At 35.8% G+C, this 20,143-nt stretch overlaps 1 protein-coding gene across 1 annotated transcript in view; it reads left to right on the top strand.

The window, feature by feature from the left end:
- The window catches only part of LOC139710007 (uncharacterized), a 230,010-nt gene that overhangs the window by 29,773 nt on the left and 180,094 nt on the right, over positions 1–20,143 (top strand). Inside the window, exon 2 of the mRNA XM_071621959.1 lies at positions 5,845–5,973. Coding sequence (XP_071478060.1) covers positions 5,845–5,973 — 129 coding nt within the window. The remainder of the gene's footprint in view (positions 1–5,844; positions 5,974–20,143) is intronic.

The following is a 20,143-nucleotide window of genomic DNA, read 5'->3' as shown; positions in this document are numbered from 1 at the left end:
TTCCCTCTCTCTGTCTCTCCCCCCCCCCCCCCCATCTCCGCGAACTAATGGGCAAGTTTTGCCTCGTTGCAAATATTTCCCATTGAAGATGACAGTGGCCTTGGTTGACAACATTTGTAGCATGGATTTATGCATTCCTTCCCTAGTCAGCACTGGCATTTTCCTGTAAAAGAAGAAGTAAATTAATAAAAATAGCAGGGTGTTCTCCTAATCCCATTGACCCTGTTACACATAGGTGACCTGTCCACCATGTTGAAGTTGAACTGCTGTCAAGAAAATTGCAAAATTAGGTGATCTGGCTTAGAAATAAAAAACACGCCATGTTTTGAAATTTAGAACCTTTTTTTTCTTCTTTTTTAATCAAAGCATGTCATTACATCATTTTGCTTGGCACAATATACTGCATACTTGGCTGCAGCTAAATTTCAAAACAAATCTGTTGATATTGTGCTCTTCTGGTGACCAGTATTTTTATTGTTTCTGTATCAGAGAGGCTTTTGGACATAAATTGAAACCAATTACATATTTAAAGTTACATTTAGTCTGCCTTTTGTTATTGTGATGTAGGAAAGGAAGGAGAAAGTAGAACTGCAAATACCAACAGGCTTGGAATTTGAAGATTTTTTGTAATGCTTTATTATGATCATTCAATAAATTTGAACTGCTTGGACTTATTGACGGACAAAGGAGAGCTGATGAGATAAATGTTTAGTAAATGATGTTGTATACCTTATCTGTCTTCATATGAAGATTGAATTAAAGGTTCTACTCTGTGAAATTAGAGAAATATGTGCATGCTTGAAAGTTATGAGACACTTTTTGTTTGTTTGTTAGTTAGTTTTGTGTGGACTTGTGGATAGCCTTCCAAACAGTGAGGCTATACCAGCGGTAAAATTGTTTAAGAATGGACTTGCAAGTTGCTGGTTAAGTGAACGAAGTTTCTTATTTGAACTAGCATACATTCATGAAAGTTGTCTTCTCTTTGTCTCTTTGGATGCTTACAGAATATTACCCTTTGCTGCACAGTTTGTGTGTTTCCCTGGACCAACCAGAAATGATATTCTAAGATTGATGAACAGACACCAGCCCTGCGCAACTAGTGGATTTAAGTAAAATAAGCAGGTTTCTTATACATGAATTAGAGTTTGTGAAAAAGATAAGCAGAAAATGATCAGATTAATTACTAATGGAAACTCTGACTCCCGGACAGCCATATAATTGTCACGGCGCAATGACGACCTGAACGACAGCATTTACCCAGAGTTTTGTGCAGATTCTCTTCCAGTCGTGTCATTCGTGGCTTCATTCAGTCTGAAAGGAATCCCTTACTGTTGGCAGTTTTACGTAGTATTTGGTGTACTGTAGATGTACGGACAAGGCTGTGTGGCATGAAAACTTAACAACTGTCATCCTGATGTCATGTAGGAATAGCAAGGAAAAATTGGCATGTCTTAGTCATCGAGCAAACGCTCAGACGGATGTGTGATGACTTATACCACAGGGATAAAAATAATTCACAAATGTATTGTTAAGTTTCCATGGAAACCTAAAATCACCCTGGCACACTGATGACAGTGAACCCAATTGTTTCTGACCAAATGTTGCTATGAAAGTAGTTTTTATAAAATCCAGATATAAATCCCTCACAACAAAGAAATTTCTGTAGCTGGATGACATACCAAATTTATTCCTTTGCCTGTTTCTTCTGCTGGTCAGAACTCGAAGTAAATTCAAAATCGTATAAGAATTAAACACAGTCAGATTTTTTTTTTCTGATGTCACATTTCCTGAGGTATTTAAGCTTGAATTAGAGATGTTCTTGAACATGAAGAATTTTTGAGTTAAGTTTGACACTTTCCAAATGAACATTTTCAACTGTATGCAAGTGCCATCTACACACATTAATAGGAAATACTGTAGTTACTTACTCACCACACTTTTGCAGTTCCTGGCATTCAAATAGATGACATAATTTCCATTCAAACAATAGGGTTTCACTAAGTGTTGACAAAGGAGGACCCTTCAGGGTGAAGTAAACAAAGTCACTGATTGAGATTGTTGTTTGATATTGGAGCAAAGAATTGTGAGGCTATCATAGTATCTAAAAGTATTGTTTACCTTTGGGGGCAGTGATTTAAAAAATTTTGGAGTTATCACATTTGACACATATGTGTAGGTCAGTTGTATTACAAAACATCTTACCATATAAAAAATTTCACAATAAAGCCTAAGATATAAGGAGATATCACTATTTTTTTCAATAAACCATAACTGCAGATGGTTTAGTCTAGAAACAATTTTATTGTTCTCATTTTGTATATTTAACAATACTTAACATTGATTATACTGATAAACATTTTTACATTGGTTGTTTCTATCCCTAGCTCACTTTTTAGAACTATTTTGAAGCACTAAAGCTGAGTTTTTGTTTCATCTGCAAATGGTTAACAATCCCTTTAAAGTAACACCTACAAAGACAAAAAGAGAAGTTGAGGAAACCTTGACTAAGAAGGATTGGGTATTATATCAGACTGGCATTGTTTAGATTTGAGCATTGTAATGTTTCAGGAAAGGTCATGTGACTCAGTTTCAGACTACAGCAAACCCCTTTATTATTATTAATGTATAATAGTTTTAAGAATGGATTTGAGCCAAAGAATGACTGATGTCACAGGAAGCCAAGCAAGTGCCTAGGCTGATGCAACTTTTCTTTTTCCACATGAGCAAAGTGTTTTGACCTCCTCAGTACATATCTAGACCATTTTGGAAGTGCAGGAGTTTTACTAAGTTGTCCAAGGATCCGGTCAGTTCTAAGGAGTGAACAATGGTTGTTTACTCGTCCTTGACTGACCCTAGGGAGTTTTGTCCAGTAAGTTCATGTTGCAAAATTTTGATGATTTGAATCGTTTTTGGGGGTTTTTTTTAATTTCACTTTGGGAAGGTTGAAAATGAAGTTGAATTTTTCGTCATTGTGCATCTTGGCCATTATATTAATGATATCAATGATATATCAATATTGAGAAATATCATCTATGTGTGCATGTGTGTGTGTGTGTGTTTGTGTTGTGAATTACTAGTGGACATTTAGCAGAACTGTCAATTACATAAATGAATTACTGTACATTTTGACGGCTTATCTATGGAAGATCTTAACATACTAAGCCGCATTATTCTCTGTAACCCACCTCAGTATACATTGCCACATATTGCACACAGTGCATTTGAAGTAAGAAATCTTCACCATGGATCTACATTTCAATGCCAACTTGACGTTATATCTGTCCATATGGACTAACCTTTGTTTGGCTTTCTGAAAATATACAAATTTCAGAGGAATATTTTGTCTTAAGCAGAAAAACAATAAAGTTCACTCACTATGAGTGAGGGCCAATTAAAACAAGGAAATGGAACACAGATATCATTTATTATTGAGACTAATATATCATTTGAAATTTAGCGTGTGCTATGATGTAAAAGATATTTTCGGATGAGGGATTTTTCAAGCTCAGCCGGGTAAGATAAATTTTGTGTGTTTTCAATTCCGCTGATTCAAAACATAGAATAGTGCTACTTATAAAATAGCTATATGATTATAAGCATGGTAATTGGTCAAAACGTGTCACGTGGCATTCAACTTTTTTCACGCACTGCACGGGAGTACAGATGTCACGCAAAAAAAAAAATTGATATACCACGCTCGTGATATCCCGTTGAGTTTGTATCGTGTATTTGATCTAACGTGACCAAACACTTGCAATGCTACATCCCATCGTATCGCAAGAATCGCACAGTGTGAGGCGGCCTTTAGACTGCTGTTACTGGCGTTATCGCATTGAAATTGTCTATCATCCATCGTGTATAATGCCGTTTCTATTTTATTTTTTTTGGGGGGGTTATTCATCAAAACTCACTATTTCATAAAAGAAATAGCGCACTTGTTCTGCTGTGCGACAATGTAAGTGCAGTGGACGCTCAGTATCTTTAGATGGGGGGGCCCACACTCTACTGAGGGGCCCACACTCTACAAGCATTGTCTTTTTAGTGGGTCCCTCCGTTTTTTCACACAGTGCATATTGACAATTCTTTCATTTTCGTTACTTCTGCAACAATTGCAATGTATTGATACTATTAGTTTTTCTCATTATTGTTGGTTTCTTTGTACGAATTTACATACATTGTTTCTGTCACTCAAGAAAGTGAGATTTATGTCTGTATGATTTTATTGTGGAAAAACGAATAAATTCGAACTTGAACTTGAACTTGAATGGTGCGCACTGCGTACTCGCCTAGCGGCTCGTATGCAGAAGCGGCACCTATCTAAAGAAACATCGCGTTCACTGCACTTACATTATCGCACTCCATACCGTGCGCTATTTCTACAATAGTAGCAAGCAAAAGATTTGTGTGCTTTTATTTTTGTGTTAGATTTTAATCATGGAAATGCATGAAAATTTCCACAACGAATAAAATGACCACTTTTACAGTAACAGCAATTTATATAATCAACCAAGAAAGTGTTATGAGAATGAAAGGGCCTGTAGGGAAGAGCTTCTAGCTTTAAGACTTTGACAACTTAATTAGCTCATTGGGCAGGAGGGTGTCCTATTTCTCCAGTGCCTCTGTGGCATGCATATTGCAGTTTCATGTGGCATTACTCATTCTGAACGAAAGAGATCATGTTTACTTCACAAAGCCGTCAAAATCTAGAGGTGCAACCCCGCAGCACGTTTTTCTTCAGCGTCCAATCAGGTACAGCTTATTTTGAAATTGATATCATGATATACGTTTCTGAATGTTGAGTTAAAGCTATGGGGTAAAGCATGTGAAAGAACCAATTTGCCTACATTGTGTTCAACATGTCTGTACATAGTGCCATCAATTTGTATATTGTGTGTAAATAGTCTTATCCAAGGAGACAGCTGTGTTGAGGATGCTTTGTACCATATATAATTTCTTGATTTGTTGGATGTCTTACTCTCTGCTTGGGCTGCACTTGTATTTTTATGGCAGTTTTGCTGTATAGCTGCCATTCTTTGTTACGCAGATTTTAAGGATAAACAATCAACCAAATCTTCACCGGTGTCTTTAATGGAACAATACTGAGAAGTTTGCAGTCTGTGGATTTCCCCAAAACAGATGACCAACTGTCTACAGGGATATACTGAAGAGTTTTGTTTGCTGCATTGTGCTCTTATAACAACCCTACTCCTGGCGCCCGAGAAGAAGAAAGGGAAGAAACAAAAGCAACAGTATCCTCAGTGAAAAATTATATCAAAGCAGATCGCAGCTGTGTAGATGCAAGAGTTCTGCACATTAGTGAACAACAGCTGCTAAAGCAGGCGCTTTACAACACGTCGGTCCTACTGACGCACATACTCGACAGAATGCCACATTTTTTGGTTGTATACACTGTAAGTGCTGGGTGAAGAAGATATGTCTGAGATGGAAGTTCTACATGCTGGATACAAATCAGTGGATAGTTATGAAAGTCAGAGTTTGCGTGCATTTGTGTGTGTGTGGGAGGGGGAATAATTTCAAAAAGATATGAGCATCAGTAAAGAAAACAGAACATTTTCAAAGCTGAAAACTGATTAATATATTGCCTCTTGTGTACAGAAATGCAATGCACATCATCGCTGAAGTTGGAAATCTCAAACTTTTCTCCTTAAAGGGATAATGTTTGTTTCTCGTTTCTGTGATTGTGATTCTTGTAATACATTTAATTCATATAGTATTTCGTATTGAGTTTTTTCATATTGTATTTCATATTGAGTGATATTTTTGTTTAAAGAATTCCTTTTCTTTTCCCCATCTCTCTCACTCCCTCCGCATCCTCAAATAAAGATGTCCGCCCAGCTTGATGAATCCGTGGTCCTGGACATCTTCCAGGATGACTACATTCCAGCTCCGACCTTTGACATCTCGATGGGTGATGATGATTTCAACTCTGCTCTTGGTTGCCTTGGACCAGAGGTAATTACAAACTCCTCATATCAGCTCAATTGTCAAAAGATATCTACTCATGTAAGTCTACATATGACTAGATCATTGCTATGTTTGTCAAACCAGTTTTGAGAACAGAGCCAAAAACTTGCCTCGGATAAAGCACAGTTATGGAATATGAGACACGGTTTGAAGTAATGTTTGGGAATATGTTCATACAATATCCTATGCCCATCCGTGTAATGAGTCATGTGCAAGGTATTCTACACCCTGAGAAGATTAGATGATGATATGATATGTTGAGCTACCCACCCATCTAATCAAATACTCACTTTACACATTTAAAGGCAAAGCCATCAAAGTGTAGCATTACATTGCATTGTTCATAATGAGATTGGAATATGAATGTCCTTTTTTGTGGTAACTTACATGTATTTGAGGAGATAGTTTAGTGGAGGTGTATCAATAGATCAGTGTGAAAAATGAATATTAAATATTGTTCAATATGAATACATAGTTTCATTTGACTGCATGTGGCAGAGACTTGATTAATAACGTGATTTGTGCCATTATGCAGATAGGATAGATTCCCCATACTCTCAGGCTTATTTTTCTCAAATTGCATTGAATACTTGGGGTTGAATATGATTTTAAGATCCCCCCTTTCCTGATGAAATTGGAACTGTACCCTTTCTGGCAAATTTTAAACGGTCTTGCATTTTAGTCTGTAGGTTAGTGTTGTGAGGGAAGACAGCATTGTTAAGATTACTAACCAAATAAAAGTGAAATTTAATATCAACCAGATATAAACCCTCTTTTACAAATGAAATGTCAAATCTTTCAAAGACATTAATGAGAGAATTTGGGTGTTCCTGATCAATTTTCAAGAACATTTTTGACAGGAGCAAGAATTGAACCCAAATTAACTTTATAGTATTTCATTTTCATATATCAGTATTTTGTTCAGTTCAATATTTTCTTCCATTCAGTGCAGTGAAATATTAAAGGCATAATTTACCATTTGCAGATGAAACAAAAACCCAGCATTAGTGCTTTGATATAGTTCTAAAATGTGAGTTAGGGATAGAAACAACCACTGTAAAAATTTGAATCGGTAAAATAAATGTTAAGTATTGTTAAATTATAAAATGTTTCTGGATTAAACCGTCTACAGTTACGGTTTATTGAGAGAAATACAGATATCTTCTTATATTTTAGGCTTTATCGCAAAAATGTTGTATGATTGGATGTTTTGTGGTGCAACAGACCTACACATATGCATTAAATGTCATATCTTGATTTTTTTTTAAAATCACTGTTCCCAAAGGTAAACAGGACCTTTAAATGATGATTGTAATAAGGCTATGGCTGAGTACCTTTAAAGATGATCTCATATTTGAAACAGGACAGTAGACGAGTAATCCGTGCAACCTCGAAAGATCTAAGCTTTTGGTGTTACTTTTCAAAGTCTAACCAACTCGCTCTCGCAAGAAGAGAAACCTGAGCTAGAAAATGAAATGTGATGCTGATCTTATTTTAATCCATGCAGTACAGTCATGCCCACAGGTCTTGAATGAAAATGACAGCATTCTCAATTCATTTGATACTGTTCAGTCTGTCAGTCCAGATTTTAGTATTATTTTTTTACTTTCAAATGTAGAAAAAAAATGCAGTTTTCGGTGTGCAACTTATTTACATCAACAATAAAATGTGTTCCCATCTAAATGCACATGCTTTGCAAATATATTGCCCAAACATTTATTGCACTGCTTTAAAACATTTTTTTCATAAAGTAGACCAAAACATAGTACATTTCAGACAGAGCAAACAAACTGTTATGCTTGATAACTGATAACGAAGTTATAACGAAGTTATAACGAAGTTAGAATTGCCATATCCAAATCAGCCAAGCTACAAAAATGATCTTTTGTGTTAGAATTGTGATTCATTTTTGTTCACCCTCATCTTTCATAAAGTCGAACATGTGAACATTTCAAACAAATATGATTTTTTTTTCTCCAGCACATATCTGGATATAACATATTAAGCTTATAGTTTACATTGATTTCCATTCTTTTGCTTTCATGATCCACTATATTTTATGACTTCATAAAATTGCTAGCAGAATTTTCCAAATCTGTGTGCAATTGATACAAAGCAGAAAAAGCCTAGGTCTAGTGTTTGTTAATTACGTGTTGTGCTGCAGCTACATTATTGTGGCACCAGTATACTTGTAGAAAAAAAAAGAAAAGAAAAAGAAAAGGACCAGTGTAAATTTTTTAAAAGATATGTTCATTTTTAACTGTGTACATGGTGCTTAAATGTGACAAAAACAAGTGTGATAAGCTATTGAAGATTGGTGTGGGCACCATGTTATTAACTGTTAACTGCATGGCAACTAATGAAGTGCCAATATGGTGTCAATGTGTATGAAAGTGATGGTTTTTATGTTACAGTCACTATGAAGAAAATGAGTCATGATGCTGTGGTAAAGTGATTGTTTTTATCCATTTCTGTCCCACTTATGATGCAATATGCTGTTAAAGGTTTTAGTAATCTGTCTGTTTTGCTATGTTACATAACATCATAATTGATGCTTGAATGGTACTCTGTTCTGGGACACACCCCTCCCCCTCCCGTCCCTTCTACCAGGTACAGTACGAGGTTGTTCCTCACTTTGATCCTCTGTCATCGACGGAGGACGAGTTTAATGCTACCATACAGTGCCTCGGTCCCCAGGTAATCTTGACTCCGGCTATCTTGGGAATGACTTCATCATCAGTCACAAAAAAAAGAAAGAAAAGGAATGAAAAAGACAAAATGCCAAATACCATACAGCTGCTGTTGTAGGCTAGAAAATTGCGTTCATCTGTAGAATAGCCGCGCTCCATTTTTTTCAAATAGCTTTTTGCGAGATCATGCATTTTTCCCTTTTTTTTTTTCTTTTTCAATTGGCTGGTCAGAATGGATGCTTCATTGCCCCTTTTAAGACATGCTCCTGTCATGGCCCCCATACTCGCTCTGCTTGTAAACCATGAACATTGCTTTATAGAAGGTAAAGTTGGAAGTGTGATATTAAATTACATTCTCCTTTTGTCCGTTAATCTTGTGAATAATTGCTCTGCCTGCAAATTAAGATTCTTGATCTTGTCTTGAATGACAGCTTCTCAGTTATGTACCTTGTTGCTATTACATTAAGTTGTACTAGGACATGTGTTCTTACTGTATTCTGTTGATATACTTTCAAGAGTAAGTAGAAAAATTATCATGGCAATGCGACATCACATTACTTGCTTTACAAGTTCCTAATTTCAAAGAGAATTTGCCGTAATTTACAAGCAAGTGTCATACATGGGTAGTAATCTGATTTTTCAATACTCATCGACAAAATACTAAAAATGTGATTATGCCTTCTCTTTTAAAAATATACTTGTCTTTAATTTTATTCTTTTTGTCAAAGAATGGTTCAAAAGACCTGGTCCATTTGACATAATATTACTGTGAGAAATAACCATCTTATTGTTTGTCTTATATTTATTTGTGTGACTCTGTATATGTTTACCTTCACAAAGTGACATGTTCTCTTTATGATCAGCACTTAAAATTACTATGTAGTAATCAGAGAATAATCTGAAGAAGATTTGATCATAGAAGATACACCTGCTACTGGATTTGCATTCCAAGTAATTAGACAAATACAAAGGATAGACAAAAGAAAGATACATAGTGTATTTTTATATCATTATCACTATATTATTATCATTATCTTATAAATTTATATCATGTGTGTGTGTGTGTGTGTGTGTGTGTGTGTGCACTGCTGCATGTGTGTATTTGTAATAAGTGTTTGTGTATTTGTATGTGTGTGATAAAGGATATACACTGTACTTCATTTTGCTTGAGTATGCCTATTTTGTATGAAAGTGTCAACTGGCAGTTTCGAAGCCACTATCGCAAGAACATCCTTCCAGCCATGTGACCTCTTACCCATAATGCATCTCTACATCCTTTGGCAAAAGGAGAACCAGGAATGGGTGTGGGAGAAAATCAAGTGTTGAGAGAATTTTTCCTACAAACCTGTCAGCTGGCATCTGGCCATTAACTCTGCTATTACTAATTATGATATACCACTGTCAATAGTATGCTGATAACTTGGGGCTGTGGGGGTTAATCCTAGATCCTTAGTGTTAGAAATTGGTTCGCAGAATATTAGCAACAGTGCAGGCTCAAGTATATAGATCGGGTGCTTTATGAGCCAAGAACTATGTGTCATTTCACAGTTGTGCAACCCATTACTATAAATGTATATTTCTAATTGCACACTATTCATTGTCAGGGGCATTGTATACAATCATGAATGAGTAATACAACAACAATAGCTATTAGCAAAACAATAATGATAACTGATGGTATTAATGATAAAACTATCATTACCAACATCATCAGTATGTAATATAAGCTTCAGTAGTTGAATTATTCAATTAATTGAATGAGTTAAATTATTCACTAGTTGATAATTCAATTTGTGAAGCTGACATTACAAATGCTAGTAGCACCGGGAATAATTCAAGTGGCTATCGTTGATATTTTTGTCTTTATTCTTGCCATTGGTTGTAATCTTAAAAGTAATGATAGTAGTGCATTGTAACATTGGAGACAGTCATTGACATTGTCAGTAATGATAGACAAAATGTAATTCATTATCTTATCATGTTTCTTTGAGAACCTACAGGGAGATCTATAAATTTCTGATTCTTACAGCAGTTTTTTTTCCCCTTAAGAACCTACCAAACGGCAGGATCTGTAGAGCTGTGATTGTTATAGCAAGGGCGTATATGTGACGGTCATCAGAAGTTACATATCACATATTGCAGACAATTGCATCTGACTGTATCTCTCCAAAAGGTTTATAAATAGCAATTCTTTGCTCAACTGTTCATGCTGCGATTGCCTTTACCCCCAACAAGTCTGAGATTGATGCCAATTTCTGTAATTCTGCAATTTCCGTCACTGCCTGCAGAGTTAAGCCCCTGTATCAAATTGTTACAATGCTGTCAACATCTGATATGGTGGGTTAAGTTAGGTTGGGAAGAGCTCAAAAGGCTGCAGAGAAAAAAAAAAGAAAAGGAAAAGAATAGGATAAAAAAAAGAGAGTTTGAAACACAGATTAAGCCATTGCAGGATCAGAGTTCATGATTTACAGCACTACTCTGCTTTTGTGTGTGTGTGTGGGGGGGGGGGGAAGAATCAAATCCCTGTAAAGTGAATTAAATGTTTTACCTTTGCTAGAGTAAGCATGTAAGAGTTTGCAAGAATGTCTTTGCAGGCATTGTTTTACTTTATTACCTTTACCCAGTTATAGCATTTTAAATTTCATTTAGTATTTTAAATTTCATGTTGCTGTGCTTATTAGCCAAAATCTCTAAGGGGTATTTAACTTAGTCTTGTGTGTAAATCTGTTGTAATTACCTCTTCAGACCTGCATGACATTTTCAGTTTTTGTTTTTTGCAGGTTCTCATTAGCTGGTGTAAGAATATTTTTCAGAAAATTTTGATTAAGATTATTCCATTCAGAGGGGCTTCACAGTCACATCAAAAAGCCATAAAAATGACATTAAAAAAGAAGTGTTCAAGTTTGTTAAGATTGTTCATATTTAGTCCTGTAATAAGGTGAAATTTCCATGCGAAAAATGTTGACTTTTAGCACATACTGTAAAAGCTGTAATCTTTGGAAGGGTTTAATTTTTGCAAAGTTTGCAAATCACTGTTGGGCAGCATATTTAACACCACACAAAAATATTGTCATGTACAGTAAAGTGGTGTATACCATGATAGCCTCGTTTTCAAAATCTTTATGAAAATGTAAGTGACGTCCTCATTCGCAAAAATGCCAGTACACGAAAATAACAGCTTTTACACTTGGTAACAACAGTATGATTGTAGATGTAAGGTATAAAGTAGAATATTTGGATGCTTATTGCTTTGCATTAAAATTGCCTTGTGCAAAATGCATGAAAGTTCTTCACTGAGAATATGATACGTTATTTGATATGTGAAACTTGACACTCAAGTCTGAAGTCAAGTAGAATAGCTTGGTTTTCATTTGGCTCTTTTTCAACATCCATTAGAAACATTGTGTTCATGATAGCTGATATGTTTGATGCAACTGTAAAATACTGGACCAAACGGATACTGTTAAACTTGTTGCAGCAGCAAGAAGGATGTAGCATATATCTGACATATTTGCTGAGATGTGCGCTACTTCTTTGAGGAGTAATGTCATGCTGATGAATGATATATCTCACTCTGAGGTTGTCTCCCGACCACTGGCTTACGTGAGCTGGGGATGAAGTGTCGCAGGTTCTTGGCGCTGTAACCCACACTGGCAGACGGATAATCTGTGGGTGAAGCCATTGAGTAAAGCCAAAGATTACTTTGGGATTATAAGAATGAGAGATATTGGTTACAGCAAACTTCATGTGGGTGGGCATTCTGTTACCAAAAAAAAAGGGGGGGGGGAGAGAAACATATGGAGATTGAAAGAGAAGAAAGAGTAAGAGGTAGGTAGAGAGAGAGAAAGAGAGAGAACGAAGGCATAGCTTCTTAAGGTCAGTAAGCCACAATCAGGTTTTTGATAAAATCATGTGGCCAAAAATTTAAGCACATGAATTCCTGATTCAGGAAACATGAACTTAGACTAGGGTTCAAGCCATGTCAGCAACAGGGGCGTACACTCCATGCCTGTCATCGTTTGGTTTTGGGTTTTTATTCTGAATGTAAAGCTTATCATATATAGTTGTCTGCTCAAATCTTTTTTCCTTTCCAATATATATTGAACTGTACTCCAGGTTTGTTGTTATGTTAAACCAGCTATTTGTGCCCTCAAATTCTGTCGCTGTGTTTGTGACCTATTGCATTTTCTTCCTTCTTTAAGACAGTTGGGGCGAGGTAACAGCTGGTATTTCAATTCCTTCTGCACTGTAACTGGTGGTTGAATGTCTTTTTTTTTTTGGGGGGGGGGGGATTTACAGGTGCATGTGTTCCCTCCTTAATACACGCAATGTATAAATCTCTAATACTTTTTAACCGTATCATTGTTATCATATTTTGAGTCATATTGTTATTATTGCCAGAACGACAATGGTTCATCCGCCTACAGCATGTGGCTTATCCGACCCCAAATCTGCATTAGAGAAGAATTTGCTATATAACTGTATAATTGTACTTTTTTTTTTCTCTATGTTTCCGTCATTGGTGTACCCGTGCTCCCCATCTTAATCCAACTCAATTTTAACTGGGACCTACGCTCATCAAGCTCGCTTTTAAGTACGTTCCTTCATATTTCTTTAGCATTCATTCACAGATTCAAAACTTCATAGATCAACCACTATATGTTTTATATATTTGCAATATTTTGTGTATGTCTCCAGCTTGACATCATGTACTTCATTTAATTTTGTTATATTTGATGTATTTTTTCATCGAGAAATATGAAAATAAATCGAAATTGAAATTGAATTGAATTGAAATTGAAATTGAAAATTGAAAATATTCTGTATCTCTATTTCACAATACTTTACATGACAGGTATTCCTTGTTTTACAAAGGATTCCACTTAGCCTGCTTTACTTATATCCTTTTCTAGCTCTAATCAAATCAATTCACCACTTATTTCAAGTATAGAAATAATTGATCTACAGGCTCTTTCTAATGAGAGGTGGTAAAATTGTGTCATTGCAGGTCCTAAAACAAAGAGTAATATGATCTTACCAACATATCTTTATGGGTTTTAAATTCTTGAGACCTAGACATTCATATCCTGATCAGGCTAAGCTCAGTTTAGCATGACAGAATGGTCAAATATTGGCAGAAATGGTGAATCAAACATTATTAACTTATTCACTCATATCAAATGTCCTTGTTTGTCCAATATCACACAAATTTATCATTGGGTTATGCTTGTAGTTCACACATCTTGGATGAAGCCAAGATTTTTCTATCGTGCAAATTCTTCCTGAATGCACCTGTAAAATATTTTCATTCATCAGCAGACAATCGCTTTGCTAAAAAAGACAAAATAATCCACTCATATAATTTCCCTGTAGCTACAAAAACCATGTTTCTAAAGTGATTGGACCCAGTTTAGTAATAAGAATGGCCACTCCCATGAGAAATGAACCAATCTCAATGAAAGGGGGTGTGTGATTCTCACGCCTCTTTCTTCTATTGCATCCGATCATTGTTTAACAGTATTACTCACGTTTAGACATAGACTCTGCCAAGAATGAAATTGTCAAAATGAGAGGGGAGAATGAGAAGTACATGTACATGAGAGGCCCTTCTGTAATTCTTGTAGGTCGCAAATTTTCCCAACATCTCTACCTAGCAAAGTCAGTCTTAGCTGATTCAATTGTTACAACACAATGCCAGAAAAAGAAAGAAAATACAAAAGCCACTCAGTGAATGTATTGTTTGTGGAATGATATCACATATATGGTAGAAAATGTTTGTACATTGTGAGCCTACAGCATGCTATGTACAACAATATATATGTAGGTCTATGGTAGTGCTGATACTGATGCATGGCAGTTGGATTAAAAGTTGATCATTTCATGTCCACCATGTAAAAATGTTGATTAACCCTTCTTTTGCCCATGCACTTCAACTCTACTTCAACTTTAGCATATGCTTTATCTCTAGGTGTGCCCAGGCACTTAGCTTCACTTGCCATTTTGCTTTTTCAAAGCATGCAATATTCCATGTAAACTTGACCTACATGTAGTTGTAAAGTAGCATTCAAGGCTCACGCAATTGATAGAACATTAGGATATCAGCTAATGTCTTATTACTGGCAAAGAATTAACAGTCATCTGTTCCAGTCAGCAAAGAAAGTACTCCAGTCAAGCACAAAAAGGGTTTGATCAAACATGACAAAAAAAAAAGAGGTACATGTAATCACAATCATAATGCAAGTACCGGTAACTGTGCTCAGGTTTAAACAATGCAGTACTGTGTGTTCAGTGATATGAAAATTAGGGTGATTATGCTATCCAGTGTCATTTGCAGTTAGTTTCAGGACACCTTGACTGATTGGCAATGAAGGCAAGCCAGCAGATACATAGAATGCATATAATTGTATGATTAATGGCCCCTCTGTGAATTTCTTTTCACAAGAGTAATAAAAAGCATAAATACTTGACTTTTAAGAACATACTATATGAATCTTTGTTTAAAGAAAAGGAATACCCAGTGTGCAAAGGTAACTGAGTATCTTCCACTTTTAATAGGCAGATGCTAATTCATCTTACTTGCCTGACAGTAGGTTTTATTATTTAGTTGCTCCAGCTAGTGAACAAGTTTATTTGTAGCCCCATGAATTGTATATTGTGTCACGGTACAAGTTTCCGTAACCATCACCGCAATCTGTATATTTGACACAAGCAACAAAATGAGACAAGTGAGAGAGGTGTAGTTAAAGAGAAATTCCAGTCCAGTTTTAAGTTGGTGTGATAGGAAAGGGTAAAATCTTATGAGTATGATATTGAAGATTTGATGAAAATCAAATATGAATTAGGAGTTATGAAATTGTGAAGTTACTCTAACTTTTAGCATAACAGTTCTCTCGCAGTTTAAGTGAATATGTAAATGAGTGAGCTGATGATGTCATCACCTCACATTTTTTAGTGATCGTGTAAATAAAAGATGATAAAAATTCAATGTTTCCATTATCAAAGTGTAAAACATGTTATTCCTGGTTGAATAACTTCAGAAAAATGATTTGTTGGATGTATATCAGGATTTGAGATTTGAGCGTAGTTGGGTATGAATGAAAAACTTCAAATTTGGGTGTACACTTATGGCAAAGTATGAAGGGATGACATAATCACTTCACTATTTGTATAGTCATTTTGAATGTTCAAGAACTGTTCCCTGAAATATAAGGGAAACTTCAAAATGTCATAACTTCCTTAGTTTTTATCTGATTTTGTTCAAATTTTCACTGATGTGCTGAGAAAAGTTTACTCCTTCTTTTCAGACTAACTTTCAATTTGCACTGGAATTCCCTTTTGAGGGTATCATGACTTCATGTCTAGTACACATATGGCTCATATATCAGAGCTTAGTATAGCTCTCAGCATAGAACATTGGTAGTAAAACTTCATGGTTTAAAAAAGGGAGCAAAAGCACATACCAGCTTCATAGGAGGGGCCTGGCCCTTTCTCTCTCCTTCCCTCACACACACACACACACACACACACACACACACACACACACACACATACACACTCCCTCCCTCTCTTCTCCATTTCAACCATCACTGCTGACCTTCCTCCCTCTCCCTTCCGCCTTGCCCACCCGGGCCCTCTTTGACCTTCAAGGCGCGTCTGAACCGCATCCTGGGGTGGGCCTAATCTTGTCTCATCATCTTTGGAGTGCCGGAGGTGCTGCTGTCAGTGGTGGTGGCATGGCACTCCATTATCAGCAGCATATAGTACTGATCGTAAGCAAAGTGGTAAATAGCATGTCCATCTGCGCATCGCGAGGGGGTGTCATCCGCTTGTCGTGACAAAGTGGGAAGCGAGCTAGTGATCTAGGTCAACTTTGGTGTTTGTGGGTACACAAAATATTTCTATCCCTTCAATCCTTCGTCCTCTCTGCCATACCCCCCCCCCCTCCCCTTCCATCATATTAAAGAATAATTCATATTCTATAATGGACCAGGTATTGCAGTCTATTTCCTTATAAAATGCCAAATTTATGTTGGGAGGAATATTGTATATTATACATGCTAATGCTTGGAGAGCTATTCTTAGTTCTTTTCTTGTTCTCAATTCACATTCAATAGTGGATTGGTATACAGATCTGTAGAGAATCTGTCATTCTGGCTTAATATCCCTCAACAGGGCTCCTCCGGGCCTAACAGTGGTGGTCAACTAACTTGTAAGATAATTTGAAGGGATGGTACAGTTTCAGATGAGATGGGGCTTCAGGGTTCCAATTTTTTTTTTTTATATAATGAGAAACTGCTTATAAAATATGGAAAGCATATAATTCTAGGAAGAATTCAAAGTTTATTTGATGAAAAATTAGTTTTGAAATGGCTGAGATATCCAAAACATTGTGATCGTAATAAAAGGTGGGACCAATCTTTCATTAGGATCACTTTATTTTACTCTGTTTTTGGATATCTCGGCCATTTCAAAGTTGATTTTCATCAAATAAGCTTTGAATTCCCCTTGGAATCATATGCTCTTTAATATTTTGTAATCTTATTTGTAAAAATTGCATTTGTGTGCGCTGTTGAAGACGTTGTACACCTTGTTGTAAATAAAATGAAACAAAACAAAATGTAAAGATTCTCAATAAATCATTTTTTTTTTTTTAAATGATCTGAGCGCATTGTCTATGAAGGAAGTGTTCATTTCATGTTGATTGCTGTGAGCTCAGTCCCAGCATTGTTAGCAGTTCTTCAATCAAAGCCTGGTTAACCTTAGCAGTATGGCTGTTCTCAAAACTGTCATTGACTTGTAATACAGTGATGTTATCTATGGTGTGCACTGAGTTCAATGTGCTACAGGGTTGCTGGATTGTCAGTACAGATCAAGTTTTCACTCAATGCATATTGATATATTCTAGCTAGTGAGCCCTCTGTAGTCATGTGTACACACAGCATTGTATCACCTTTTTATGCCTCCGCCACGAAGTGGTGCCGGAGGCATTATGTTTTCGGGTTGTCCGTCCGTCCGTCCGTCCGTAATGAATTTTGTGGACAAGGTAACTATCAAAAGCTGTTGAGGTATCCTAATGAAACTTGGCATGTATGTGCATTAGGGGGTGAAGTTGTGCCTATCAACTTTTGGGTGCACGTGCTCAAGGTCAAAGGTCAAAAGGTCAAGGTCAAATACATAAAATTTCACTATTTCCACCATATCTATGCAATGCCTGAAGATATTTTCTTGAAACTTAGTGTATACATGTATTACCCAATTTAGATTCTCTGGTGAAAGTTTGGGTCATGAGGTCAAAGGTCAAAGGTCAAAAGGTCGAGTAAAAGTATTAAAACTTCTTTTTTTCTCTGTAAATTGGAAAATTGTTCAAGGTATCTTCATGGAACATAGTATATATACATGTACCGACTGGCAGTGATTATCTAGAGAATGTAGGGTTCATGGGGTCAAAGGTCAGGGGTCAAAGGTCAAGTGCAGCACTTCAAAATTGTACTATTTCCCTCATGTTTATGCAATGCCAGCAGGATTAGTATTTTTTTTTTTACACTTGGTGTATGCATGTGTAACCTCATAGAAATTCTCTGGAGAGTTTTTTTTTCTTTTTCTTTTTTTATTGCCTCAAAGGTCAAAAGGTCAAAGATCAAGTGAAAGTGCTGAACTAACTTTTTCCTCCATATCTCGGAAGTGGCTCAATTTATTGTGAAACTTACTGCATATCTATGCATGTTCTACCTGAAAGTGATTATCTTATGAATTTTAGGGTCTAAGGCCAGATGAACATGGTAACAATTTACTATTCAGTACAGAAATTGCACTTTTTCTCCATACCGGTACCATGAAAATTACTCAATGCATAAATGTATGAATGGGTCAAAGTCAAGTTAAAGTCCTTAAATCCCCAAATACATGCTCTCCTATTTATCCAATTAAACCAAGTTCAAGGAAGGTGAACATTCAACACATTTCTGACAAACTTGTCATTTCAATATTTTGCCAATTTTGTGAAAATGTAATCACACATTGTCCACATGTACTATCTAGACCTATTAGGAGAATCATGCATTATGGCGGAGGCATACCAGTCGCCATAGCGACATTTCTAGTTTTTTCCTACAATGTGCTAGTGTGCACTACTTATTGGTTTGTGTGACAAAGAGGATGGACCATTTTGAAATGAACTAAATTTAGAGGTGACATCACAATTTTGCAGATATTACAAATTCAGATTCATTATCTGTGCTTAGAGTTTTCTATATTTTCAATAATAAATGTTTAGTCTTAATTTCAGTGTTTATACATTATCAGTTGTATTTGAAGAGTTTGTTTGCAAAAACTGATAAGTCCATTTTTGAAGATTTTGAAGTACGGTCTCTGTCATAAACTGCAAAATAATACCTTTCAAATGATATATTGGTCATTACATATAAAGGTACATTTTTGAAGTTATGGTCAAAAGAAGCAAAAATTTTCTTATTATTCTCTTTATTTTTCTTGACCTTTAATCGCAAATATCTCCATTTGGCAAATATGGACTTATCAGTTTTTGCGAACAAACTCTTCATTTATAGAAATATGTATCTATTTTAACACATTGGTAATTCTTTAGTTCAGAATGCTGTGAAAAAGCAATCTGAAGGCATATCACACTCTTTGTGCAGCAAAGATCAAGCAAGAAACTTGCCGTAAAGGAAACGCATTTTATGTGATGATGCATATATTACAATTACATGCAGAGGACTTACAATGTCAAGAAACATGGCATTTCAGTTATATTCTATACAGTCATGAAATTAAGATCCATGTGGAACATTTTGTCAACCATCTTTTCTTGTAATGATGTGATGAGTAAAGCATGAAAAGCAATTTAGTTGACTAAAACGATGAATAAGATAATCATATAAATAACAATGATAATAAAATGAAATGAAATCTAATAAAAATACACAAAAATATGATAAATGAGGAATTGGAGGTAGAGTGAGTAGTCAAAAAATTAATACTGAGAGGAGTTGCAGTAAAACTAGAGCAAATTGATATAGTTACACCAACAGGAAGAATAGAGAAAAAATATTCTTTCCTCAGCATAAATACTTTAACATTACATGGCGCAAAACAATGCTAGGATTGACTCAGTTTAAGAAAGATAATCCTACATCAGTGGTTGCATGAATTAACATTCTCAAAGTCTGCAACTGACAACTCTTGAATGGTGCCATCTATTGACAGGAATGTGTGAATCTCTCGTGAGTGATCCTACGAGAGATCGGTTTACTCCATGTACAGCACTCATGCTTGACACATCTCTTTATAACAGATGGTGTTCCTGATAGCCAAGCAGAAGCTTCCCCAATTTTTGCCTCACATGGCAAAAATTATGTGTGCAAACTTAATTCCATAAATCAACATGTATGTAGTACAAATAGGTATATGGAGCAGCTTATACCTACTATTACTAATCTATTCATACATAC

Source organism: Diadema antillarum, unplaced genomic scaffold (assembly GCF_040938485.1).
Source record: "Diadema antillarum isolate AM-2024a unplaced genomic scaffold, OU_Dant_1.0 seq00001489_RagTag, whole genome shotgun sequence".
NCBI classification, from domain to species: domain Eukaryota; kingdom Metazoa; phylum Echinodermata; class Echinoidea; order Diadematoida; family Diadematidae; genus Diadema; species Diadema antillarum.
This window is presented reverse-complemented; position numbering and strand designations above follow the sequence as displayed.